The 26,285-nt window shown below is 51.9% G+C and overlaps 10 protein-coding genes across 10 annotated transcripts; 5 read left to right on the top strand and 5 right to left on the bottom strand.

Moving 5' to 3' along the window:
* Window positions 1–195: 195 nt before the first annotated feature.
* Window positions 196–2,169, top strand: A1O1_09089 (uncharacterized protein; the record flags this gene model as incomplete). Its single annotated transcript, XM_007729945.1, has 2 exons — window positions 196–817; window positions 866–2,169. The coding sequence occupies 2 exons, from the start codon at window positions 196–198 to the stop codon at window positions 2,167–2,169; spliced, it is 1,926 nt and encodes a 641-aa protein (XP_007728135.1).
* A 1,152-nt stretch (window positions 2,170–3,321) lies between these two features.
* On the top strand, window positions 3,322–5,058 carry A1O1_09088 (beta-glucosidase; the record flags this gene model as incomplete). Its single annotated transcript, XM_007729944.1, has 3 exons — window positions 3,322–3,389; window positions 3,459–4,709; window positions 4,920–5,058. The coding sequence occupies 3 exons, from the start codon at window positions 3,322–3,324 to the stop codon at window positions 5,056–5,058; spliced, it is 1,458 nt and encodes a 485-aa protein (XP_007728134.1).
* A 1,950-nt stretch (window positions 5,059–7,008) lies between these two features.
* On the top strand, window positions 7,009–7,851 carry A1O1_09087 (uncharacterized protein; the record flags this gene model as incomplete). The annotated part of the gene is made up of 3 exons (XM_007729943.1): window positions 7,009–7,131; window positions 7,170–7,427; window positions 7,759–7,851. 3 exons carry the CDS (start codon window positions 7,009–7,011, stop codon window positions 7,849–7,851), a joined length of 474 nt encoding a protein of 157 aa, XP_007728133.1.
* Window positions 7,852–9,911: 2,060 nt separating this feature from the next.
* A1O1_09086 (acetyl-CoA acyltransferase) lies at window positions 9,912–11,509 on the bottom strand (the record flags this gene model as incomplete). Its single annotated transcript, XM_007729942.1, has 4 exons — window positions 9,912–10,062; window positions 10,226–10,290; window positions 10,404–11,342; window positions 11,399–11,509. 4 exons carry the CDS (start codon window positions 11,507–11,509, stop codon window positions 9,912–9,914), a joined length of 1,266 nt encoding a protein of 421 aa, XP_007728132.1.
* A 1,869-nt stretch (window positions 11,510–13,378) lies between these two features.
* A1O1_09085 (uncharacterized protein) lies at window positions 13,379–15,382 on the top strand (the record flags this gene model as incomplete). Its single annotated transcript, XM_007729941.1, has 1 exon — window positions 13,379–15,382. The coding sequence occupies one exon, from the start codon at window positions 13,379–13,381 to the stop codon at window positions 15,380–15,382; it is 2,004 nt and encodes a 667-aa protein (XP_007728131.1).
* Window positions 15,383–15,795: 413 nt separating this feature from the next.
* A1O1_09084 (uncharacterized protein) lies at window positions 15,796–17,817 on the bottom strand (the record flags this gene model as incomplete). The annotated part of the gene is made up of 1 exon (XM_007729940.1): window positions 15,796–17,817. The coding sequence occupies one exon, from the start codon at window positions 17,815–17,817 to the stop codon at window positions 15,796–15,798; it is 2,022 nt and encodes a 673-aa protein (XP_007728130.1).
* A 665-nt stretch (window positions 17,818–18,482) lies between these two features.
* On the bottom strand, window positions 18,483–19,588 carry A1O1_09083 (uncharacterized protein; the record flags this gene model as incomplete). Its single annotated transcript, XM_007729939.1, has 3 exons — window positions 18,483–19,211; window positions 19,268–19,453; window positions 19,523–19,588. 3 exons carry the CDS (start codon window positions 19,586–19,588, stop codon window positions 18,483–18,485), a joined length of 981 nt encoding a protein of 326 aa, XP_007728129.1.
* A 995-nt stretch (window positions 19,589–20,583) lies between these two features.
* Window positions 20,584–21,451, top strand: A1O1_09082 (uncharacterized protein; the record flags this gene model as incomplete). Its single annotated transcript, XM_007729938.1, has 3 exons — window positions 20,584–20,593; window positions 20,649–21,144; window positions 21,199–21,451. The coding sequence occupies 3 exons, from the start codon at window positions 20,584–20,586 to the stop codon at window positions 21,449–21,451; spliced, it is 759 nt and encodes a 252-aa protein (XP_007728128.1).
* Window positions 21,452–22,035: 584 nt separating this feature from the next.
* On the bottom strand, window positions 22,036–22,252 carry A1O1_09081 (uncharacterized protein; the record flags this gene model as incomplete). Its single annotated transcript, XM_007729937.1, has 2 exons — window positions 22,036–22,076; window positions 22,141–22,252. The coding sequence occupies 2 exons, from the start codon at window positions 22,250–22,252 to the stop codon at window positions 22,036–22,038; spliced, it is 153 nt and encodes a 50-aa protein (XP_007728127.1).
* A 1,679-nt stretch (window positions 22,253–23,931) lies between these two features.
* On the bottom strand, window positions 23,932–24,450 carry A1O1_09080 (uncharacterized protein; the record flags this gene model as incomplete). Its single annotated transcript, XM_007729936.1, has 1 exon — window positions 23,932–24,450. One exon carries the CDS (start codon window positions 24,448–24,450, stop codon window positions 23,932–23,934), a length of 519 nt encoding a protein of 172 aa, XP_007728126.1.
* Window positions 24,451–26,285: the final 1,835 nt, after the last annotated feature.

Below are 26,285 nucleotides of genomic sequence, written 5' to 3'. Positions count from 1 at the left end.
TCTCCCTCGACCTTGCCTCTCGCCTCGACCGCACACAGTTGTGGCCGTACTTCCAATCCTTCCTACGACGTTCGGCGGACTCTCCTGAATGAGGTTGCCGAGGCTGCGTCACCATTACACCACGGCTGAAAGCGGTCTCTGTCTCTTTGGCCCCTGAACAGGCGCGTTGGTTGCCGAGAGGTTCCTCACCCCCTGATGCCCCGTAGCGGTCTAAGTGTAGAGATCGACGAGCGCTCCCCGCTCATTCGAGCCGTCAACACGGCGCGCAACAGCGACATCGAAGGGCGGCCGCTAGTGGAGGAAGAGGAGGACGAGTCTTCTTCCCCGGGATCCGAGCGCGAAGAGCGATACCTCAACGGTAATGGACCACCCTCCGAAATCATCGGTCTTGATGACTCGACGTTGGAGAGCAAAAGCGCCTTGTACCTGATCCTGCTCACCCTGTCTATTGGCGGACTTCAGATTGTCTGGTCAGTTGAACTTTCCAATGGATCGCCTTATTTGCTGTCGCTCGGAATGAGCAAGGCTCTTCTTGCCTTCGTCTGGCTTGCAGGGCCTTTGACCGGCACTCTTGTGCAGCCGTACGTCGGGATCCGGAGTGACCGGTGTCGCGTGTCGTGGGGAAAGCGGAAACCATTCATGATCGCTGGCACTTTGGGAACGGTCGCATCGTCCATGATTCTCGCGTATGCACGAGATATCATCCGAGTGATTGGCCGTCTCGGGGTCGATGCGCCGTATGGTGGCGGTTACCAGACGGCGACCATCATCCTGGCCACCATCATGATGTGGTGTCTAGATTTCTCCATCAACACAGGTATGTCATGTGCTTATGAATGGATGAGTATATATTGACCAGATCTAGTCCAAGCGTCAATCCGCGCGTTCATCGTCGATAATGCGCCATCTCATCAACAAGAATCGGCGAATGCGTGGGCGTCTCGGATGACGGGGGTTGGAAATGTCCTCGGCTATGTATTTGGATATCTCAACCTCCCTCGATACTTCTATTTCTTTGGAAACACGCAATTCAAGGTACTCGTTGTCATTGCATCGATTGCACTGAGCACGACAGTGCTCATCAGTATACTCACGATCAAAGAACGAAACCCGCAACTGGAACCACCTTCTAGAGCGGATGATGGTGGCGGGTTGGTGGCGTTCTTCAAGCAGGTCTTTGTCTCCATCAAACGACTACCCCCCGAGATTCGGCAGGTTTGCGAAATCCAATTCTTCCACTGGATCGGCTGGTTCCCCTTCCTCTTCTACATCACCACCTACATCGGTCAACTGTATGTTGATCCGTACCTCACCCCAGGTCTCTCGGACGACGAGGTGGAAAAGCTTTGGGGCAAGGCCACCCGCATCGGGACCTTTGCACTTCTAATATATGCGATCATCTCATTCAGCTGCAACATCATTTTGCCTTTCCTGGTTGTGCCGACCTGCCGAGCGCAGCCTGTGGAAGAAGTGGAGGATTTCGACCGTCCCATCACGCCTCCTTCTCGACCCGACATGAGACCCCGGAGCTATTCATGGGGCCAGCATGCCTACAGTGGATCGCAGAGCACGCTTACCTTTCCGCCCTCGCCTGAAGAATCTCGAGTGCGCCGGGCTATGGGCCAAGAACATCCGACGTCCACTGAGAAATGTATGACCCGGCTCCAAATCCCCGGATTCACACTTCGACGGGCATGGTTGATGTCCCAACTGTTGTTTTCGTTCTGTACCTTTAGCACCTTTTTCATCACCACCCCTCTGGCGGCGACTATCATGACGGCCCTGGTCGGCATATCCTGGTCGCTGACCCTCTGGGCTCCTTTTGCTTTGATCTCCGCCGAGATCTCCCAGCGCGACGAAACCCGACGCAAGAAACAGAGACAGCGTCTCATCAACGGGGACGGAGACCTGGGCGAAGACGACATGAAATATGAGGAAGAAGATCAAGCGGGTGTCATTCTGGGACTACACAATGTTGCCATTAGTGCGCCCCAGATTCTGGCGACCTTGATCAGCAGCGTCGTGTTCAAGTTGCTCCAGAAGCCGAGGAACGAACCCGGGGATGTCAGTGTCGGCTGGACATTGAGGATTGGCGGAGCGGCCACCCTGATAGCGGCGTTCATCACCTGGCGGATGAAGGAACCCGGTGACGAGCGCGATGTGGAATGAACATGGAATTGGCAGCGTCAAACATCTGTAAAGGCTAGTTAGGAGTCAAGGATTGTAAGGATACTGGGCCCTGGGCACTGGATATTGGACACTGGACACTGAAGCCTCTTCAACCGAGGTGGCCACGGAGCTGGACGGTCAAGACGAAAAGCATGGGTGTTTCTATTAGCTCCTTGGAAGATACCTGAGGTAGTCGAATGCTTTTCGGAATCTATCGTACATACGGACAAACATATGCGTTGTGGCTGGCCTCATCCCATGCGGTTGCGCGCTCTCCATGCCGTGACTTGTCTTCGTTTGTCCTCTCGCGTCCGCTCTGCTAAGCAGTCTAGATCACATCTAGTTGATACAGAACCCGAAGAGCAGCCGTAGAAACCCCTGGCATCGACAATGCGACATCACTCAGCATTAACAGGCAGTTAGGCTAAATTTCGGCACTCAGACGACAGGCCTCAGGTATAGAGATGATACCCAGGATACTGCTCGCTACTTGGTACGTATTGACTTTGTGATTGACGGGACAGATGGCCATCTATCTCACTATTCCAACCAATCCACTATGCCAGGGTCTGGGTTGTGGTGGATTGCAACTAGAAGCCTGGAAAGGATAAACCACGGGCAATTAAAGGTCCTCTTGCAGGTGTCATTCCGGGGTATGAGCTACGACTTCTGCTGCTACTAGGGGTTCGCTGGAAAAGGTATATATACGGACCATATACTCTGCTCTGACTTGAAGTTAAGAGGTAGATTGTTGATCTTAAGTCGCTTCCTCCTCCCAACACATACATTTGCTCGTTACTCTGGCTGAGAAGACTCTGCTGGTGGTCCACTGAACCAGCTTCTACCTGATTATTGTACACGCACGGACAGAGTGACATCAACGACAACGCTGTGACAACCTGACACCTTATACATCAGAGATATCAGGTATCATTTGGTTGTTCAGGTACACTAGGATTCGACTTCTGGACTATTACTTCTGGGCTACTTGAGAGGCTACTATCATATAAGCAGCGAACAACTCGGGACAAAGCATCAACAGCAGCAGCAGCAGCAGCAGCAGACCCTCATCAGCCAGCCAGATACAACAAGGTCTACTACACTGGTACTTCCCTCCAACAACAGACTCGTTAGGTACAGTCAGGTATCATCATGGTGAAAGACATTGCTCCCAAGGCTGGGCTATCGGCGGATTTCCTTTGGGGGTTTGCGACAGCATCGTCAGTATAGACCTATCCAGCATTGCGTTTCTCTCGTCTGCTCTCTACTCACCACTAACACTTCTCAAGATATCAAATCGAAGGGGCCACCACGGAGGACAACCGCGGCCCGTCAATCTGGGACACGTTCTGCACGCTCCCCGGCAAGGTCGCCGACGGCACATCCGGCTTGACAGCATGCGACTCGTACCACCGCACGGCGCAAGACATCGAGCTGCTCCGAAAAACCGGCGCCAAAGCCTACCGCTTCTCCATCTCCTGGTCGCGCATCATCCCCCTAGGAGGACGGAATGACCCGATCAACCAAGCCGGGATCCAATACTACAGCAAGCTCGTCGACGACCTTCTCAAAGCCGACATCGTCCCGCTCGTGACTCTGTATCACTGGGACCTGCCCGAAGCACTGTACAAGCGCTACGGCGGGCTACTGAACAAAGAGGAATTCGTGGCCGACTTCACCAATTATGCGCGGATACTGTTCGACGCTCTGGGCGACCGGGTGCAGCATTGGATCACCTTCAACGAGCCCTGGTGCAGTGCGATCCTGGGATATAGTCTAGGAGTGCACGCTCCAGGACATACCAGCGACCGAACCAAGAGTCCTGTAGGCGATGCGAGCACGGAGCCGTGGATCGTGGGCCACAATATCCTGATCGCCCACGCGAGCGCTGTCAAGGTGTACAGAGAGGAATATGCAAGCCGGAGTGGTGGAGAAATAGGCATCACGTTGAACGGCGACTGGGCTGAACCGTGGGACCCAGAAGACGAGGAGGACCGCGTAGCGTGCGAGCGCAAGACCGAGTTTTCCATCGCCTGGCTCGCCGACCCCATCTATTTCGGCCACTATCCGGCCTCGATGGTCAAGCAGCTCGGCGACCGGCTGCCGAAATTCACCCCGGAAGAAAAGAAACTCCTGGTCGGCTCGAACGACTTCTACGGCATGAACCACTATTGTGCCAATTATATCCGCCACCGCGACGGGCCGGCTGATCCGCTCGATTTCTCCGGGAACGTGGACGTCTTGATGGAGGATAAGCACGGGAACCCGATCGGACCGGAGACGCAGAGTCCGTGGCTCAGGCCGCATGCGCCCGGGTTTCGCAAGTTGATCAAATGGTTGAGTGATCGCTATGGTCGGCCGAAGATCTATGTCACGGAGAACGGGACCAGTATCAAGGGCGAGAATGACTTGCCCATGGAGGAGATCTTGCAGGATGACTTTCGCGTCGAGTATTTCCGCAGCTACGTCCAGGCGATGGCGGAGGCTGTGGCGGAGGACGGATGTGATTGTCGGGGGTATATGGCTTGGAGTTTGATGGAGTGAGTGCTTTCCTTTTGTCCGGCTATCATTCTTGTTTCTGGTCCTGTTCCTGTTCCTGTGCCTGTTTCTGTTCCTGCGCCCTTTCTTTGTTTCGCGGTGTTCCTGGGGTCGAAGTTGAAATTACGATTGCAGTCGAAGTTGAAGTTGATATCGAAGTTGGAGGAGGAGGAATACTGGTTCATGCATGCTAACCTGGTTTGCCTCTCTAGTAACTTTGAATGGGCTGAAGGATATGAAACCCGCTTCGGCGCCACCTATGTCGACTACACAAATGGACAGGAGCGGTATCCCAAGAAGAGCGCGCTGGAGATGAAGGGCATCTTTGACCAGTATATTGGGAAAGTCTAGTCTTAGTTGTGAAGAGGAATGGCAACTTACACTTTAGACGAGTGGGGAAGTATGGTGTCGATACTGATGTCGCTGTCGACGCTTATCCTGCCGGCGACTTGCGCTGTCTTGGAAAGACAATGCGATACTCTCTGCTTGGGAAGAGAAGGACAAACGAGGTAGTTGTAACTTCCGCAGGAGCCTTTTTACAGAGGGTTGGTGACAAAGACGTCGAAGCGTTCAAGTCCTCTGGGTGAGACAGCTTCGGATAGAATTGGCCTATACCATATATCAAGATACCTCAGCTGAAGAAACGACTCGGGACTTCTTCAGTCAGTCGTCAAAGCGCCTTTGGCACGGTAGTTCTGTCACCTCGGCTATCTCGGTATCCAGGGTACTCATTAGGCATGTGAAGATGCGCTCAGCTACCTAACTCAATCATCCTGAAGGCTGAAGGCCACGCCCACAGATGACAGCATCCACTGTTGTCCATGTACTAGTAGTACTGTACTTCTGTATGAAGATAAGGCACGGCGTTACCAGTGGTGAAAAGACGGGGATAAGGGGTCCCTGACGATACAGGAAACCAAGTTCTTCCTCTCCCGGACGTCAACTGGCCCGGGACCGGTCTCGTATTATTAATGGATGTCCAAGAAACAAGAGTGAAACAAGAGTCCTGACAAGTCTAGACCGCCAGGTATCGGCCGTAAGCATCTCGGTGACAGCCTTACAAGCGTCGCTCATGGTTGCTGACTCAGTCATTTCTGGATGGACCACAAACTGTGCGGAGATACCATCTTGATCACCATCAACAGTGGATTGGAGTCTGGCATGTTATGACGACGGAAGACGGACGCATAGTACATGTACCTAATGAGCCAGGTGCCTATATATGTATAGTACATATTCGAGATACTGACCACCTTCTGAGATTTCACTATAAGCTATTATAGTCTTACGATTACGAGCGAGAGGACTATATTGAACTGGTCGGCTCACCTTGTTTCATAAGGAACAACATACACCGAAGCACGCTACACGTCTTATCTCTCGCAGGACCAGGAGATCAAGCAACTCTACGGAATCATCTACTGTTTTGCAGACTCGCAAACATGGAGACGCCAAATGTCCCTGTCAACTTCGTCCCCGCTTCGGCTGGAGAGTCGTTCAAACTTGGGACTATCACGATCCGCATCCTGGAAGATGGGTCAAGAACAGGTGAGTCGAGCATTTTCGTACCCGAGAGTCGACCCCTGGAGGAATTTGTCGTGAAAGGGAATTGTTATATTGGAGATATACCATGTCACTCGACAAATCATAGTTCAAGATGCCATGGAAGTATCTTGTCGGCCTCCGTACTGGGATATCATATACGGATGTCACGATGTTGCTGTCTGGTGGAATGGCGACGGTGTGCCAGAACTGTCAGTCTGAAAGACATTCTGGCATCATTCCTCTCATTGGGGTTGAGGGCGTTGGTGCGACCTACTTCATTCAAGACCATTCAAGAGCATGAGCCCTCATTGTCTTTACTCGCTTCTCACATCTTGGATCAAGCACCAAAATCTACATCGTTCTTGGGGGTTCATACTGACTTGCTATCACCAGATAATCGGATCGGCAATGCAGAGTTTATAATCCCGCCGCATACTCCAGGGTAAGACAGCCATCATCACCCCCACCACCATCTTCCTAAATATCAGCCTCGTCGGAACTATGAAGTTTGAGCCCATGCCACGCTCGAGTCTGGACAGTCCATCCCATCGATGGCTCTGAACATCACCCGAAATCTAAGGCTCAAGTTGAAGGATATAAAAGGCTGACATCATCTCCTACCAGCCCTCCTCCACATTGGCATGAAATGGTAAGCTCCCCAAGAAACTGAAACATCCAACCCAAGAAATCAAGTCTGAACTGTGACACATTATCGCCCAATTGGCCCATACCACACCACTCCATACCATACCCTACATGCCAACACTTCAATCACACAATCCCATCAAAGACATCCATCTCTCCACCCATCTCTATCAAAGTCAACACTCAACAACCTCGCCACTCCCTATCATTCACTTGCTCCAAGATCTGATCCACGTTCCCTCCAAGCTAACCTCCCTCCGTCATCTCTCTAGCACGACGAAACCTTCCTCGTCACAAAAGGCACAGTCCGCTTCCACGCCCTCAACGGTGCAACGATCGACGCCAAAGCCGGCGACTACGTGACCGTCCCGACGCGGTCGCCACATACGTTCAGCAACCCGTACGACGAAGAAGCGGTTTTCTTCAACACATACACGCCGGCGTTCTATATCAACTATTTCAAATTGCTGGCCAAGATGGGCGAGGCTGGGAAACCGATGGATCCGGAGGCGAATAGGAGGGGTATGGCTGTAAGTCTTGTCCTTCCTTGCTCACTTTTGTTTTTTGGCAGTCGTTTCGTTTTATCGTGTCTTGTTGTACGGTGGTGATTATTGAATCCTTGCTGGCACAAGAATCAATTCGTTGGAGAGAAGAACAGGATATCAAGATACGTTGGGTCTGGAGTCTGAACTTCTCATGAGGATATGGCTGGCTATTTGTCACAAGAGAGGCTTCCGTGGTACGGCTTGTATGGCCATCACCTTGATTGTGTCCGGGTGCTGCCGCATGCGAGCCTTCATCATCGTGTTGATGGTCTGTATGTCTGGAACGCAGTGACTAACCAGTCTGTTCTATCATCAGTACTTCGCCACGATCGGTGTCGCCGACGACGAGATGCAAATGGACAAATCGCAATTTTACGCCGAGCCGGAATCGAAGTCGGCGGAGAAGTGAGCTTACAGCTTCCTTGTCTCCTCTCCTGGCCACAAACGGGCCTGAACGACTCTTCTCTCTTGTATATCCTGTCGGGCTACTCTTCACCACTGAAGTCCGATCAGAAGTCAAGCAAAAGGTAATATTGTACATTTGAAATGGAGCTCTACGATCTGAAGAGTGTCTTCGAACTTGGTATTGAAGGTTGATCTGGACTCTGGACTCTACAGGAAGGAAATCATACAACAAGGCTCTTGAGAGTCGTTGTTGCTGATGATGCATTTTGTTCTATTCTACTCTACTCAATCCCAAATCTATCTCAAGAAAGGGGGATATACATACCTACCTACCATCCTAGCCTGTCTACCGCGTTTCTACCACACTATGATTGCGAGAGAAAGTGACTAACATTCACTACCAATCCCTATGTCCCGCATATGGTATAGTTGAACCAGTGACTGGTCAGTGATATACTGGTACGCACGCATTCACTCTCAAGTTTCAACACACCAACGGATCTTGTTATGGTCAGAAACGAAAAGACCAAAAAGTGAACCTAACCAGACCGAGACTCGAACAGCATCTACTTACCACAGCCCAGCCAATCCTTTTCTAACTCCACCAAAAAAGGTTCTTTCGAACAGACCGAGACTCGAACAGCATCTACTTACCACAGCCCAGCCAATCCTTTTCTAACTCCACCAAAAAAGGTTCTTTCGAACAGACCGAGACTCGAACAGCATCCCTCCCTCCCTCCCTCCCTTCATATCCACCGATAAAAAACTTTTTCCTGACGAAACTCGTGTTTCGAGGTTGTAGGGAAGTGAACCTTAGGCATCTGACCGCCAAAGTTTTCTCGCTGTTGTCGTCTTCGTCGGTGGTAACAGCACGCCCAGGCTCTCTACTCGGTGATCCTCACCTCCACCCCGGGCCTAGTATGAACCCCCCAACCTTCTCCGCCGGAACCCCCTTGTTAAGGCCTCCTGTGAGTAGTGTTAGTCTTCTGAAGATGTTTTCGCACTTGGGAAGCGATTCTCAGAGACAAGTTTTAGACCACTGTCGGCGGAGGCCGGAGAAGGGGGGCTGCAGATTGAGCCGGGAAATCCAGACCAGGACCGGGGTCATGGTGCCACGAGGGATTCGTTGGTTCCGGTACCACTGAGCCATGGAGGCTTTTTCGGGTCTGGAAACGGTGAATCGGGCCATGAGTTCGAGTCTGGGGATTTGTTGGAAGAAAATGCGGGAATTTGGGTTATAAAGGGTATTTTTTGTTTGTTAGTAGGGGGCTAGAGGGCTTGAGGGGAAGCTGAGGCGAGGTTAAGTGAAGTGAGGCGAGAGTGAGAGTGAATGAAAAGTGCGGTTGGGATGGGAACGGGGAGGGCGCCTGGGTTGCTGGAGGGTACGAGGATGAGCCTGGGAAGGATGCTGATGCTGCGAAGCTACGAGGCTATAATGCTATGAGGCGGCCATGGACCATGTTTAAGGGTGCGAGGATCGGATATTCAGGCTATAGTATCCTATCTTCGTCTTGTTGGTGTGTGTATATAGTGTCTATTTATATGAAGGTACCTGGTCCTTATACTTGTACAGAGGACTGTGTATTGTCGTCTATTGGTATGCTTGTGACTCTATTCTCTGGGATAGTAAGGTAGTCAATATTGGGAGTATCACTCAGTCAAATAGGTGAAATGTATCATTAAAGGGAGAGGATGTTTCATATTCAAAGATCATAATCATGCTTGTGATGTGGTATGTGATGTGAGATATGCCTTGTACCACCAGTATCTCCAGATACAGATAAGAAGAAATATGGACGGGACAAACTCATACTGTTGCGATGGTCCCATATATCGTGGTCCGTATTCCTCTCAGAGGTTGATGTCAACGTCGGCGTTGAGTCTTTTATTCGTGATTGCATCCATACCTTCAGGGTCGTCCTCCCACGGGAGAGAGAAGGCAGACCATCAGCGTGGTAATGATATCCACATCGCTGCCACCCAGTACTCTGATCTGATCGGAGGGATATGGGGTGTCCAGAAGTCCACGATGACGAAAGATACTAGTAGACCTTGCGCTCTAGGCTATGCTTCTGAAACAAAAACACCGGCCATACCCATCCCAGTTCCGACACACATACTGGTGACGGCGACTTTGGCTTTTTGTCGGCGTAATTCGGAAAGGACAGTGACGACTTGGCGGGTACCTGTGCAGCCGAGGGGGTGGCCGATTGCTCTGGACGGACACAAAACGGAATGATTAGTCAACTGAGCAAACATGGAGAGGGCTCATGGAAGAGTGAAAATGGGGGAGTCAGTCGGAACAGAGACTGGGGAAGTCCAAGAGGGATAAAAGGCAGGAAGTTGACGAGAAGAATAGACATGCTGAGTCGACTTACATGGCTCCTCCACGGACATTGACTTTGTTGATATCCAGCCCTAGCTTGTCAACGCAGTAGACGTACTAAAGACAAGGTATGTTAGTGATGGGTCAAATCAAACGTTGTGGATCATGTATCAGGACGGGATAGCAATCAGAGTGAAAACAAGACTGGCAGTTTGAGCTTCTTCACTCACCATCGACGCAAATGCTTCATTGATCTCCCACAGATCCACATCCTCCTTGCTGAGCCCCGTCAACTCCAACACTTTGGGAATCGCCAACGACGGCCCAATACCCATAATCCGCGGCTCCAGTCCGACCACAGTGCTCTTGACATACTTCGCAATGACCGGCTGTCCCAGCTTTTCAGCCGTAGACCGCTTCATCAACAAGACTGCGGCGGCGCCATCCGTAATCTGTGAAGCATTGCCACCGGTGGTAGCACCACCCCAATGTGGAAAGGCCGGCCTGATCTTCGACAGGCCCTCATAGGTAGTCCCTGGTCGGATGCCATCATCTTTATCGACGGTGATGGTCTTCTTCTCATTCGTCTTGGGATCGATCCAATGAGTCGTAACGGGAGTGATCTCGTCAGCGGTCCAGCCTTCCTTCTGGGCCCGTTCTGCACGATTGTGGGAGGTCTCGGCCAGCCTGTCTTGAGCTTCGCGTGAGATGTGGAAATCTCGCGCCACATTCTCTGACGTCCAACCCATGGGCTGTAAGTTGTCCTTGGCGATGGGGTGTGAGGTGATGGCGTCGCTCAGGGTTGGCGGGACGTCCTGGTTAGTCGACATGCTCTCGGAGCCGACGGCGATGCCCACTTCAATGGCTCCAATGGCGATGGCGCTGGCGATCGTCTGGATTGATAGTAAGCCTGAGGAGCAGAATCGGCTTGCTATGCTGGCTGCTGTGGTGACTGGGAAGCCTGCTGCCAATACGGCGCTACGGGCGCCAAAGCCTGGAGCGGGAGCAAGGACATTTCCCACGCAAACATCCTCGACTACGTTCGGATCAATTCCGGATTTGTCCTTAATGGCACGGAGGACGTGAATCAGGAGTTCCTCCGGCGGCGTGTCTTTGAGGCCGCCTTTTCGGGCTTTGGTGAGTGGTGTTCGTGTGGCACACGTTATTACCTGGTACAGATGTTAGATGAGGACTGTAATGAAGGAAGGCTGGATGCTATCCGTACAATATCATCCGGGTTCTTCTCTAGGATCTTCTTGAGACCTGGTGATTGGGTCGTGGTGGCGGATGAATTGATGTGGCCGGCGATGGCGTCGAGTCGTTGTTGGGCTGACATTGTGGTGGGATGGTCCTGTTGGACGACGAGATACTCAATCGAGACCCGGATCAAACAAGAGAGAAATGAGTAGTATATGTTATCTCATTCTGCGTTCGAGGAATCTTCATGGTCAGTTGGGAGGTAGATAGTGGTGGTATAGTAGTAGGTCATTGGTGGTGGTGATACTCATGCCTCGGCTCATCACGTAAACGTGAGTCCATAGTAGTAGTAGTCAGCGCAGGCAATAGGGCGCAGGCAACAGACCGCAGGCGTCTATCACATCTGCCGTCTGCCACCAACCTCCCTTCCTACTAGTACTACTACTACTAGTACTGCGATGCTTTCAGCTGCCTCAATCAACTGCCGACGCTTCTCAGCAATCATCCTTCTTCACATCGGCACCGAGATTCCGCACTCACCCACTCATCCACTCACCCAGTAACCTCCCTTGATCGTTCAGAATGGCACCCCCTACCCTACTGGTACCGGCCTTTGGGACTGGCATGGCTTCGGGGGGTAGATGCCACATTGTCAGCCTGGGTTGCAGAAGCCTCTGACTCCTAGTCCCTGAGGTGTAATCAAGATGATCGAGGTCCAGTACTCTATCACAGCCTCAGTGGAGGGAGAGACAAAACGCCTACAGGTACATTACAGACGCTGATCAGATGAGCCAACCCCACGCTCCAAATCGTGCTGGATGTCTCATGAATCTACCTCGAGAGACATACCATCCTGATGAGGACATTGTGGTATCCTGACAAAAAAGATACCATCAGGAGTCTGCTTCATGCATTTCTCCCCAAGCGGACGGAATACAAACCTCAGGTAGGAAGGAATACAGCCGTCCCGATAGGATAACCGTGTCTCTCATTCCAGGACACCGTTGTGTATCATCCCCCAACTTGGTGGGGCATCTATCCCCTAATCCCCCTGATTCCACCCCAAGAACCCCGGACCGACAGCGTTGAATGGGGAGAGACCTCAGCCGTCAACTCTCTACCCCAGAAGAGCCCCAGCGCTAAACAACCACCTCCTTCGGTCCTTGGTACAGAAATTTAGCATACTGTACTGTCTGTCTAGACACAACTTCCTACCTAGGTACATATCTCGCACTCAAGGACTCTTATTATCTCATAGGCAGCCAGCAAGCTCACTGTCTAACACATTAACCGTGTCGAACGTCGAACATCCACTTCTCTTGTTGCTCATTCTTTCAGATATGACGAAAATATGTGGTCAAGCCTACGTCCTCTACAACCTATGCTTACCTAGGGTCCCCCCTCCTCAACGAACGTATCCGAACTGCAACGACTGGCTTCCGACATCCAGACTAACCTTTGATGTCCAAACCCTCCTGACTCTAGAGTCAATCGTGCTCTATTCTGCTTCTGGTTTGACGCTAAAGACATCTTACGGCATCACTCCATCGGCGACTGCCATCGGCATATGGCCTTTGCCTGCACCACCGAGGCATAAGTCTCCACTAACAGAAAGCTCATTGTTGCATAGCAGTTCATTGCTTGTTGTAACATTGAGTCTCTTGCATATCATATCATCTCATGTCCATCCTGTTCAACACTGTCAACAACATAAGGGAATCTTTGAACTCGGTCCACCCTTTGGTCACTCCTATTCATTCTGTTGCTGGTCCTGCAACCTTGTTTGTCCCTTTGATCATCCCTCTACCCAAAGATGCAGTACTAGTGGCGAAGCGTCTTACATGACAGTAATCACTCTCAGCCTGATCTTGTGTGAGGTCTATCTGATAGAAGACCAAGAATAAGGATACTTGGGCAACAAAATTGTCGAATCCACTGTCACATCACCTTCCTCTAACAACCAGCTATCCATTCTGTCAACATCCCACCCCTTTCCAAATCAACGAGAATGGCCACGCTCGCAGCCTCGGCCGCGGCAGCGGCAGCGGGCCTGATGTATGCCGACCACGCCCTTGGCCTGTCCCGCGACATCTCCCAGTACCGTCACGATGCGTCCTTCGCCAAACGCTTTCCCCAATACGTGGCCACTCTGGGCCATGAATCACCACATCTCTATCGAATGCTCGAACTAGCTGATCCAACAGCCGACGCAATCTGGTTCGAAGGCCAGACTTGGAACTACCGGGCCATGAAGCAGCAAGTCGACGAGCTAGCTGTGGGACTGCACCACTCACTAGGCGTCAAAAATGGAGACATCGTTGCCGTTTTCATGACCAACTCGCCCGAGATGGTCTTCACCGTATACGCACTGACCAGACTGGGCGCAGCACCAGCATTGATCAACAACGCCCTCCGAGACGAGACGTTACTGCATTGTGTGCGTTTGCCGGCATCGAGTCTGATTCTGACCACGCTTGATCTCGCTCCTCACGCTGCATCCGTGGCAAAAACACTAGGCGGCGCGGTGAAAACCGTGCGATTGAATCTAGGTTCTTTCCGACCAACAACACCGATATCAAACAGCAACAACAACACCTTTACCTATATCACAGACTTCCCCTTCCCAGAACTGTCACAGTCAGTCCCAACACCAGCGTCTTTACTCCCGCCCACACCACCGAAATCGCTAGCGTCGGTCGCCGCACTGATCTACACGTCCGGCACAACGGGCAAACCCAAAGCCTGCAGAGTGAAAAACGCCATGATTTGCGTCGTCTCATGCAGAACCTCGATCGACGACAGCAACCCCCGGAAATATCTCCGACCACTCCGCGTCTATTCATGCATGCCCCTCTTCCACGGCACAACCTTCTTCACCGGCCTGTGTTACAGCGCCGGCAACAGCGGCTGTTTCTGCATCGGGCGACGATTCTCAGCACGCAACTTCTGGAAAGAAGTCCACGAAAGTCGCGCCACACGCATCCTCTATGTCGGGGAACTCTGCCGCTTCCTACTAGCCACCCCTCCAACCCTATACGATCGTGACCACAACGTCCTAGTAGCATGTGGCAACGGCCTTCAGAAGGATGTGTGGGTTGCATTCCAGGAACGGTTTCGCGTCGACGAAGTGCGTGAATTCTACCGCTCCACTGAAGGTCTGGTCAAGTACGATAACGCCCATCGTCGCGGGAGGCCAGGGGCAGGCAAAGTCGGGTATCTAGGAACACTGCGCAAACGGGTGCTCGACAAGGATCAGTTTATTGTCAAATTCGACTACGATACTGAAATGCCCATTCGGGATCCCAAAACCGGGTTTTGTGTGGTTGCAGACCGTGGTGAGCCTGGGGAGGCGATCGCGCGGATTCACAACTTGGATACTTATACGGATTACCACGCCAATCAGGCCGCCACGGAGCAGAAATTCCTCCGTGATGCTTTTGCAAAGGGCGATTTGTGGCAGCGCAGTGGCGATCTGTTGGTTCAGGAGCCAAGCGGGTGGGTCAGGTTTGTGGATCGGATAGGTGACACATATCGCTGGATGGGGGAGAACGTCTCTGCCGGAGAGGTAAGGGGGTTCATCTCCGAGTTGCCAGGTGTTAGGGATGTGGTGGTTGTGGGTAGACGGTTGGGGAAGTATGATGGGCAGGTGGGGACTGCGTTGGTGGTGCTTGACCACGGGGAATGGGTGGATGGGAGGAAAGTGGAACAAAAAGAAGATCAAGAACAGACCTTCATGAGCCGTCTATTTGGAGAGCTTCGCGCAAAGGGTGTCCCTCGCTACGCTGTCCCGCGCCTCGTGATGGTTCGGGACGGCCTGATCGACGTCGGCGACACGTTCAAGCATGCTAAGATGGTGGTCAAGAACATCGACTGGTCCAAGACCACGACTGTTGGTGTGGAAAAGGCGGAGTCAGACGGGAGACGGTATTATCTTGATCTCGACGCGGAGCGGTTCAAGCCGTTGGATGCAGATGCTTGGGCTAGGATCGAGCAGGGGAGAGCAAAGTTGTGAAGCAGTGATGGTAATTGGAGTATTGATGAAACAAACTTACGATCGCTGCGAGGCTCGCACAAGTATAAATGCGGAAAGCACTGCTGTGCTGATTGGTTGGGGAGAATAGAGATAGGCTTCTTCGTGCAATTAAGAATAATAAGACATTGATATGGAAAATAGACATGCTTCATTCTGTATGTCCTCTATACTGACCATCTGGATATATCATGTATGTGTCGAATGTCAACTGGAAATGTAATTGTGCAAATTGGGACATACTCCTGACTTCCGGAACAGAGATTCTCTTCGTATTCCACCATACTGCCATGTTCTGAACCCATATTTTGCTGACAATCACGTCCCATACACACTGCATCCCCGAGAGCGAAGTATATGTATAGAGAGAGCACCATGAACAACGCATCGGGCGCTTAACTTTGTGTCTCCTTCGCGATCGACATTCCCTTCTGTCCCCGATTCCGACTGTGACTGTTATTCGATGCCCGTTTTCTTCCACCTGCCGCACTCAGTTCAGGTCTGATCCAATCGACCACCATCCTGCCATCACTCTTCACCCCATCCACGGACGACGAGAGGATGACCTGGCGAGTCCCATCCGAGTAGCGCTCCCGAGGCCCATTGCTGGAACTAGTACTCGTGCGTCTGTCACGACCAGTTCGCTGCTGGCTCGACATCGAGGACACTGTTTGACTGCTGTTGTTTGAGGTAGTGACTGTGGTCGTGACTCTTGAGGAGGTGGCTGTAGTTGAGGTTACTGTGGAGGTTCGGACCCTGCCCACACTGCGACGTCGGGATTGTGCTTTTTCGTGTGAGATCACGCTGTTTTCAGGAGTGTATGTGGTTGTCTTTGTGGTTGCCTCTGTGTTCGAATCTGTGTTCAAGCTCAAACTCATGTCCCGTGTCCGTCGCCGTCCTCTGTCCTGGTCAGAGTCATGATGAATCCCTAAAGTCGCGGGACCCCAGCGCGACGTGAATCCTTTCCAAACGGATGTGACTTGACGGTCACGCAGCTTTACCATCGAGTTGAGCTGATTCTCAATGTCTGCGATAGCTAGAATCTGTCCGGGAGAAAGGCCGATAGATCGCTTCGATTTCGAAGAACAAGAACTAGACGATGTCCCAGTCCCATTTGTGGCGGGTCCCGACGATGTTGATGTAGAAACTGATTCGAGGGAGAGCGAGGATGTCGATTCAATATCCAGCTTCAACCGGCTCAATTGGTCAGACAGTCCATCTGTATTGTGGGCGTAGGTGTCGAGGATCGCGGATTCGGCTTCTCTCCGGGATGTCGAATCACAGGGGCTGCAGGAGCCTTCGATGATATAGATGTCTGGCGGTCGGGCCATTGATTCATCCTGCAACTCTCGTAGGTGGTAGGGAGGGTACGCGAGGAGGTCATCGTGGTATTGCACTAGAATGGGCTGAACGTTGAGAGGCCGGGACATGGGAGGAGATGTGTGGGGACAGTTTGTGAAGTGGTAGGTATGGGCGTAAGCGATTTCGGGATCTGGAAGAGGCAGGTCTTTTGTTTGTGGGGCTGCCGACAACAACGGCGACGGCGACGGCTGCTCATGTCCTCTGAACTCAGGAGAGGATGTGGGTTTAGAGTAGGACGATGTATCACTGAGGCGACGTCGACGAGACCGTATAAGGACAGGAGCAGAGTATGAGGCGGTGGGATGATGCGGGATGTTGTCATTGCGCGCTTCTTGGATTGCGGCTTCAGAGTGCGGATATTGACCCTTTGGAATTGGCTGAGAAGCTGTCTTGACCACGAACGAGGAAACCATTGTTGTTGGGCTTTTGAGTACCATTCTCGAATTCAGGCTGGGTTCAGGATCTACGGATCTTGCATTGGTCCCCAGGGCAGATCTCTCCGCAGGCCGCGCATCATGTCCTGGTACATCAGCTGACCTCGTAGCTGAATGTTGTCCATCCAAGGGCCCCAAGGGTCCATCCCCTCGAAGAGGAGTGAGAACAGTGTCCGTTCCCATATTGTTCTTCCAACTGCTTGGAGGATAGCGACGTGTTGACCGTCGCGACCGGGAACCTCTTCTAGTATTCGCCGGGGGTGAGGAGGCTGTGCTTGTGGTGGCTTCCCCCAAGCTCGTGACAGAAATGTTTGCCTTTCCGGTATCAGGGCACTCAACTTCTGTCTGGGTGTCTATAATTGATCCAGTGGTAACAGACTTCCGACGATGCCGAGATGACGACCGAGTAATGGTGACACTGGGTCCCGGCGCGCTGAACTCGGCTGCAGGCTTGATACACTGCCCGTAGTCGACTATTGGAGAGTCATCTGCGGACTGACGAGACTTGCCGATCGTGTATCGCCTCTTCCGTCGGAAATCTGGTTGACTTTGAGGATCCAGTTCGAGGGCAGAGGCCTCCTTGCCCGTCGATGTGGTTGGTCCTGGCTTCTCGGAACTCATGAATGAGCGTGTAGTTAAGTGTGCAAGGAATTTGATCGGGATTCGCTGCTCTCTACGCACGTCGTACGCTGTAGCTGGTGCGTAGATATTTGTATGCTGAGTATATGGCATCAAAAGTCGGACTTGACGTGGAAGTGCTTCTCGTCGTGGACAACGTTTGTTACATAATAGTAGCATGTCTCGGGTCTTTGGGGGAGCTTCGGGACAAAGCACATTGTCTTACCCAATGTTGGTACAGCCATTGTGTTCGCTTTGTCTCCTGGCACGACTGCCACGACTGGGGCGGGTTTTGAATCTTTTGTCCCTGAATTCATTGTCTAAAGTTGGCCATCTCTGGCAATATGCTTCCCATGGTTGGATGAGGTCGGTTGTTTCTGGATCCAATGACACATGACGAATATCCAGGCATTATATGCTGGTCGTCAACTCGGCGAACGTGAACTCGCAGCCTAAAGCGGAAGATCACCTGTTGTTTGGGATGCGGGTCCGCAGGCGCAACGGTCCTTGGTCCGTCAATTCCGTGCGCTTAGGAAGCGATTCCAGACAAGCGATTGCGATCCACAAGAGGTGTGCTGTTATATGCATTCATCGGTAGAGAATGAGTGATAGTAGTATCATGGCAACAATGAAAATGGAATGCATTCAACTTCTCCTCGGCCCAAGAATCAATCCTCTTCGACATTACCTGTCAGGATAATCCTCAGGTTCAGACGCCACCGAGCAACTTCATGCTCAAGAGCACTCAATTTCGCGGCCAGACTCAGCAGACTAGGATCACTGCTCTCGACGCGGACCTTTTCACGGACAATGACATCTTGTTTGCCATGCCATTCGAATACTTCTCCGATTTCATCGTGGGTTGGTGGTCGTGGACCGAGACCCAATAGTTTCGACCGTAGACTGAACCCCGAAAGCGAGAAGGCCGAGTCCAGCGGAGTACTTGGGGTGCCACCTGGAGAGGCCGGAGCAAGTGTACGGACGGTGAGAACGAGGTTGGCATCTTGAATGGTGAAATGCATACTAAGATAATCACCCAGTGGAGGTTGAAAGATATTTTCGTCTGAACTATGGAGCCACCATTGTGCCCCTGGGATGGAATCCAAATCTGTGCCATTAACAGGACCTTTCAAACAAGTCTTCGCTTCGCGGAGGTGGTCATGAAGGAGCTTGAGCTGGCCGGTCATAAAGGATGAATCGGTGGACTGGCCAGTCCAGCGAGAAACATCAATGACATCGAGAGAGTCATTGATCAAGGCCTTGACTGTGGACAATTGTGGCAGGAGAATTTCAGAAGAGGTAGAAGACGAGTGGAAGAGATGGCGGGTTGATGGGGTGGATGTCGTAGTACCTCTAGGAGTATTGGGAGGTAGCGTAGTCAGTCGTAGGTGAATATCCTAGAGGCCATAAGTCACGGGAAGACAGTCTGAGGGCTGTCTGCCTCGCAACTCACTCCTTTGACAAGCTTTGTGCCGATTCTTGTGACAAAGCCCTTGACATTCTCGGATCGTAGAGAGGACAAAACCAAGGTCGAGCCTGGTTCTTTAGGGGCGAGAAGGGCATCACATTCCTCGAGACCTTCTTTCAGAGCCACCAAAGAGTGTTGCAAGGCTTGGAGAAGCCATTGAAGCTCAAGCTTCTATCTGGCAGTCAGTCCCTGGGTCAAGTCACGGGAAGGTGGGTGGTGATGGAGTCTGTTCAGCCTTACCAAAGACTCTTCCTCTGCCTTTCTGAGCTCATCGGGAGGTATAGGGGGGTATACCCAAGTGGACATTGTAATACTAGGCTCGTGCGGATGTTGGTGAGCGAAGGATGAGGCGTCGAGACCGGCAATGAGGCTGTGGAAATCCCGGTCACGTGAAAGGTACCAGTCAAGATCACGTGATGGGTTTTACAGTTGGCGCTATTTGCAAACAAACACGGGCACTAACTTTGTTCGGCTAAACCCAGTTGTTTTCCTTGCTCAGGATGCCACTAACTCATCTTGAAGTGGGACTGGCTCCAACTCGGGCACTGATGACGTGGTGGCTCAGTGTCCAGCATGGAGGGTCAACAACAACAAGATTATTGTGGCCTGCGCTGCAGCTGGAGAAGCTTGAAGCTTGAGATGAGAGCTGAAGCTGATTTCCCCATACTCGATGTGCTAGTACGCAATACAGCGTAACACAATGCAGAGGGCCTACGTAGCTGAGTCCTGAGGGTCTCCGTAGCATCATTAATCACCCCATTCATTGGCATACTCGCTTCTTCTCCCTCCACATCATGAGCCTGAGAGGGCGAGCGAGTGAGGGCTAGTAGCTTCAAACAGTAGTCAGTTAGGTTCAAGTCCGATCCGCATCTCAGGTGGCTTCGGCGCTGTCAAGTAGGGCGTTGCTAGGCGCTGCCCGGGCGTTGTTGCACCCACAGTCCACCCACAATCCACTGTCTGGCAGTGTCTGGCAGTGCCTGTGGATGGTTGTTGCAGGGGGTGACCTCATCCAAGACAGAGGCGAAGCCACAGGAGCCACGAGCGTCCCGTCACTCCCCCATCATCAGACTACGTACTACATCACCGCTTCCCCATTCAAGTTCCCAATACAAGAACACGCACTGTCTCTTCTTCTCTTTTCTACACCACCTTTACTGCACACGTCGACACTTTCGTTTCACCTCCGCCGTCACTGCTCGCCTTCCCAGCTCCTCAGCTGCTGGACCGACCTCGACGCCTTCACCACACATCCGCGCTCTACCCGGGTTTTGTTTTTACTGTCCAGTCAGAACCTGCGCATAATGGCAGTCCGTGAGTAAACACCACACAAAGTCCAATTTATGCAGACTCTAACAATCCATTCCAGGAAGCGTATTCAGTCTTGCCTCCCTCATCATCCTCGCCGGTGGCGTACTCTTCATGTTCTTCATCCTCCTCGCCGGCGCAGTTTCAGGATCCCCGCTCAACAAATTCTACATTCTCCAGGCAGACACTGGCAACATACCTAACGCGCCTCCAGTCTCGCGATGGTCATACTGGAACATCTGTGGCGTGCAAAATGGTCGCACCGTATGTGGTGATCAACACTATTCGGATGTCCATCCGGCATTCCCCCTCGATCCTGCGTCGCATCGCGAGTTCGACACTACCGTCAATGTGCCGCTGAGATTTGTCCGTCACCATGGCTACTACTTCTACATGACCCGGTTCATGTTTGCCTTCATGTTGATTGCGCTGTTCTTCAGCGTCTGTGGTCTATTGACCGGACTCCTTGCTCTGTGCACCAGACTTGGCAGCTATCTGAGCGGGTTCTTCACCGCCCTTGCCATGTTTTTCCAGGCAATCCAAGCTTCTCTGATGACGTGAGTAAATTGCCGAACCCGTTACAGTATCGTCGAGCTAACCAGCTACAATAGTGCTGCGTACGTCAAGGGTCGTGACAACTTCCGCAGGAACGGGCAGGCCTCGCACATTGGCAAATACGCCTTTGGTTTCGAATGGGCCGCATTTGCCTGTTTCTTGATCTCGACTGTTTTGTTCTGCATGGCTGGTTCTTCCCGCCGAGACACGACGACGACATCTACTCGCCGGTCATTCTTCAAAGGTCGACGAAGCAAGAGCACCCGAAGCAGGGGAAGCTTCGTTCAGGACAAAGAGTATGGTGCATGATTGAAGCCATGAAGAATCTCCTGGTTTCGGCGCTGGTGAGAGAGGGGGCGTTACAATCTGATATTCAAAACACACTCGGTGTTCTTGTACAGGACTTCCGGAAATCTTGGTCAAATTTATGATTACGGGTATGAGGAGTTTGCAAAATCCATCCAGACCAGAAATGGCTTCATGTCGATGGCGTTGTGTCTCAGGGGAGGCTACTAATAGCTAGTGTTTTTATCTTAATGTCTGCTTTGTTCTGAAAAATCAAAGGACAGAATTCACAACATATCTGATTCTGGCAGCTGCTTGGGCCAACAGGCTAATGAGCACCTGTCATAACTGTCGCCTGGAATTGGTCGAGGAAAGTTGAAGACTTGTTCCCTCGAAGATTGTTGCATCATGAATATTGTTCCATCATGAACCAGAACCAAAATTTGACCAAAACTTTAATCCAACAGCATCATGACATGACTCCACCACTGCAGACCGCAGTTGTACCCAAGGAAATGTATTACCACAACTCCTTCTGTCTGCGTCCCTGGCCAATGAAGGAAACGGAATGCAGGACAGTCAAATGGTGGCTACCACCTCCATCCTTCTCAAGCTTCAAGCTCGAAACTGTTCGATCGAGGATCCCGAGCTAACATAACGCATGTCAGATCCCACGACAAGTGGAGACACAAGATTCATTCATGGCCACTTACTTCGAAGAGACCGGGCAGCATAGTGTGCCATCTGCCACAGCGCACCGATGGCCAGGATGGCCATCAACACCCCAAACACGATTGACACCTTGACTTCGTCGGACAATGCCATGACTGGTGCCAGTGGAAGATGCAAGGCTGAGATGGTGGAAAGATTGGAGCCACAGAGCAAGAGTGATGCAGGAGTCGAGATCAATCAGAGGCGAAAGACAAGGCTGAACAGGGTCAAAGCCAAACCAACCAAAGGGAAGTTTTGTTGGTGAATATGGTTGGGTGAATGTCCTGCCTGGAGCAAGGTAAGGCTAGCAGTCCTCTGGTACTGATACACAGATACGCGAACCGTACCAGTGACGTTGCTGCACAATGGCCTGGGATGGAAGGGGTGAGAACGCGGGCCCGTCGAAGTGACTCGGCGGTGGAGCTCGAGGGAACAAAGTCCAAGATATCGATCGATGTGAGGCAAGGTTTGTGTTCCCTTGTCCGAGTTTTGATGTAAAGAGAACAGGAGTGAAGGAGTATAGACTGCAGAAAGAGTTAACTTACCAAGCAAGACATGCTCAGGCTATTATATAGCCTTCATCAATGGGCAACAAATGGCAGAACGACTTTTGTCCCCGATGAACCTCTCTTGTGAAAATCCAAAGGGGGCTAAGCATCAGCAGCTGTTGCTCCAATGAAGGATTGCATTGCAACCTTGTTACCGTCCGATTACACAGAACATACCGAAAGGTTCGGCTGAAAAGTGTCATTTCAACGAACAAGTGATGTGAATCCGTGAAATATATGGTACGGAAAATACGTGTAACGACTTTTGCCAGGTGTGGCTGAGTTCTGGACAAAGGTGCGCGCCATGATACCTGCCTCGCTTCTCAGTCTACAACGTGATCCCAGTGCCAGTGATTGGGGCTAAGGCCGGGTGCGTCGTCTACACCCTGGTGCTGAACAGAGCAGCCCCGGTGCGGGTCTACACCCTGGTGCTGAACAGAGCAGAGGTGCACGTCTACACCCTAGTGCTAAACGGAGCAGCCCCGGTGCTCCTGTCTGCGCCTAGATGCTGCCGGTATGTGAGTGATTGTCCAAGGCGCGCGATGTCTCTGATTCGAGCACCGAATCAAACCAGCTTCTACAAGTAGGCAGTTCGCCCGGACAGGCACGAGCCTAATCGAGGATGCTGGGCACGACGCGCAAGAAGCTGTTAACCGATCTTATTGGCCTGGGGGTGCAGTAGTACGAGTTGCCTTTTTGTCACTGATCGAACTTTTGCAATTCCGACAGGGCTCCTCTTGCTCCGGGTCAACCTTTTGTGGATCAGCGTTGTCAACGCGGAGTATTATATGACCAGAGCCCATTTTGCAAGACCGCCATTCAGTAAACGCCATATGGACTAAGCACTGATACTATACTGACGGTATCAGAAATCAAAGCGATTGGTAAGATTCGACGCCTCAGCAACCGCATGCTCTTGAATTGCAAGTACCTGCACCTGTAGTGGACAGCCACCATGTCAGCGCCCAGTTCGAGATCTCGTTCGGTGACTAGCCGGGGAAGCAGAGATAGAGCTCCAAAGTCCAGCAAGATCCAACCGAAGTTACATCTCAAACACATGTCTTTCCATCCAACACACTCCCACATTATTCGCTAGAGATCACATCTGACAAAAGTTCGACATTCCATTCACCAGTCATCAGGTGCAAACGAATGACGAGGCCCAATTGATTTTTTCGACGCTCCAACCTCCCGGCTCGTGCCTTATGGCGGGCTAGTCACGTCCCTCTCCAAGTACAACGTTTGTCAAATCGCTTTTGAGCTCGCTTCTTTGCTGTTCTTAGGGCCGAAGAGAGCGTGGTAGCCTAGCATGGTGAATGCACCCATGGCAAGAACACCAAAGAGATAGGCAGGAAAAAGGGCCAAAAAGCTGAAGACGTTGGATGGCCCGAGCCGGCTCCGTCCGAATGCCAGTCCGCGGTTCGGGGAGAGGTTGCCGAAGAAATAAAAGCCGACGTTCGACCAGCCGTCCATCATGACAATCCAGCCTAGCCACTCTGCTTTGGATTCGGGAAGGTCGAGGTACGGGATGCCCAGGGCGGTCACGATGACCATGAATCCGTTGGCAACTGGGCCCGTGTGGCATCGAACCCAGCCTGCCTCGCTTCCGGGAAGGCCAAAGCGGACGACTCGTCCGGGAATGACCTCAAAGCCGCCCAGAAGGAAGCACCACAGGCCCAGGCCGCCCACGAGGCTGGACAGAATCATCCACGCGCCGTGTCCGATCATCTTGCGCCGAAGAACGGCTTGCGTTGGAGAGACCATGGTGTCGATGGATGATGGATGAGAGTGAGGTGGGACGGGGAAGAGATAATTAGGATGTTAGTAGTACTCTTGCAGCCTCAGGGTCTAGACAGACACGATATGGTGCAGTTCTTTTTCATCCCAGCATCGTCCAGCGGCTGCAGTCTGTTTATTAATGGTGACCCCTGGACCTGTTGGTCTATGGTCAATAACCTCCAGAATGCTCTGAATTCCGCCCACCTCCGCTTTCTCCAGCAACCCCCGCTCTGGGGTGCAGAGGCGATCAGCCTTCGCTTCGTGTCATGTAGTCTGAGTGGCCTGCACGGTCGAATCAGATCTTCTCTGGTGTGGAAGAAACCGTCGCGGTGCCTGTTGATTGGCTATCTCGCACTACTTAGAGACTACACGAGGCTTTACCAAAGAGAACGGGGTAGTGGTCGAGGATCCAATTCCGCCAGCTGCCTCCGCATTCCCCCACAAAAGACAAAAGTGGTGAGGCAAGGTTCCGCACACTGATACTGGATACGAGGACTTCTACCACTCTGCACACATGAATCGACGATCGACTCACACGTAACTTGTGGACCATCAATTAGATCACAGTATCAATCAAAGCTGCCTTCAGGAGTAGGCTCATGGTCAATCGTTTGTGCAAAGCGAGAATTCTGCAATCGGACTTCCAGCGTGTGAAACGTTCCTTTACCAGTTGCAGAGTGTCTTCCGGCTTCCTCTGCCATCTCAAGTGGAAGATAAACTGATCTCCTTTCTTGCTCCCAACGGTGATTGTGCAGTCGTCTTTTTTCATATCCAGGACGACGTGACCGAATTTTCCGTCTGCTCTGGAGCCTTGGGGCCATTTCGGTTGTGCCGGACCGGGACCGGGACCGGTCAAGAAGCATTATTTGGCGGGATTCTGGATGGACCTCGAATGCGAAGTGGATTTGGCAGATGTTCGACCCCGACATCACAATATCAGCATTCCTTCCAACATCCACTACCAGCAGACCACGAGGCCTCGCCCAGACGTGATGGCCGATCTCGAGTCCATTCTTGCCTACCTCCTTCCATTTGGAGGCTTTGCAGAGGGATACAAATGGCTAATTGTCCGGGTGAAGAAGCATATCTTCGGGCCCAGGAGACTTCCCGTCCGGAACAAGGTGAAAGATTGTGTGAGTATGAGGTATTCGGCAAGACATAGTGTCCCGAGAGATGAGTAGGGTGGAGAGATTTCTGGACGAAAGCTCCTCGATTGCTGGGATTTTCTGATGGGAGCCAGGACATGAGAAATTGGATCCGACGGTGGTCTGAGATGAGCCTTATTTTGAACACGCCAGTCTCCTCGCTCAGGCCCCGACGAGATTGAGACTCTTGAAGAACCCCATGTCTTCCCCTGAAGTCGGACGGACAACAGCTATTGCTGCAATTCGTGCTGTTGTCTCAGGCGGCCAACACGCTAATTTGATCTGTTGCGGTGGAGCTGGAAGAAAAAGAAGTCAGTCGAGATCCAAATGTCACTTGACCTCTTGGAATGGTAATCCCTGGCTCCTACATTCCAACGTTCCCCTCGACGTGAATGTTGACAATTCCAACGCGCCCCTTTAATAGACTCGTCTTGTGCCCTCCACCCTCCACCGCCTCTACCGAATTCTTCCACTCATCCTTCACCCGCGACAATAGATCGGACCGTCTACCACTTCGATTCGGCTCGACATGTTGGTTTCGAGAAATCTCCACCACCTGATTCATCCCGCAGCACTAGGAGAGAGCCGACTCCTGACCCACTCCCCCAGGCCCAAGGTGACATTGATCTCACCGAACTCCTCCAACAGCCATTGCGTGATTTCGAGATTCAGAAG

The sequence above is a fragment of the Capronia coronata genome (genome assembly GCF_000585585.1).
Source record: "Capronia coronata CBS 617.96 chromosome Unknown acBCG-supercont1.11, whole genome shotgun sequence".
In the NCBI taxonomy this organism is placed as follows: domain Eukaryota; kingdom Fungi; phylum Ascomycota; class Eurotiomycetes; order Chaetothyriales; family Herpotrichiellaceae; genus Capronia; species Capronia coronata.
This window is presented reverse-complemented; position numbering and strand designations above follow the sequence as displayed.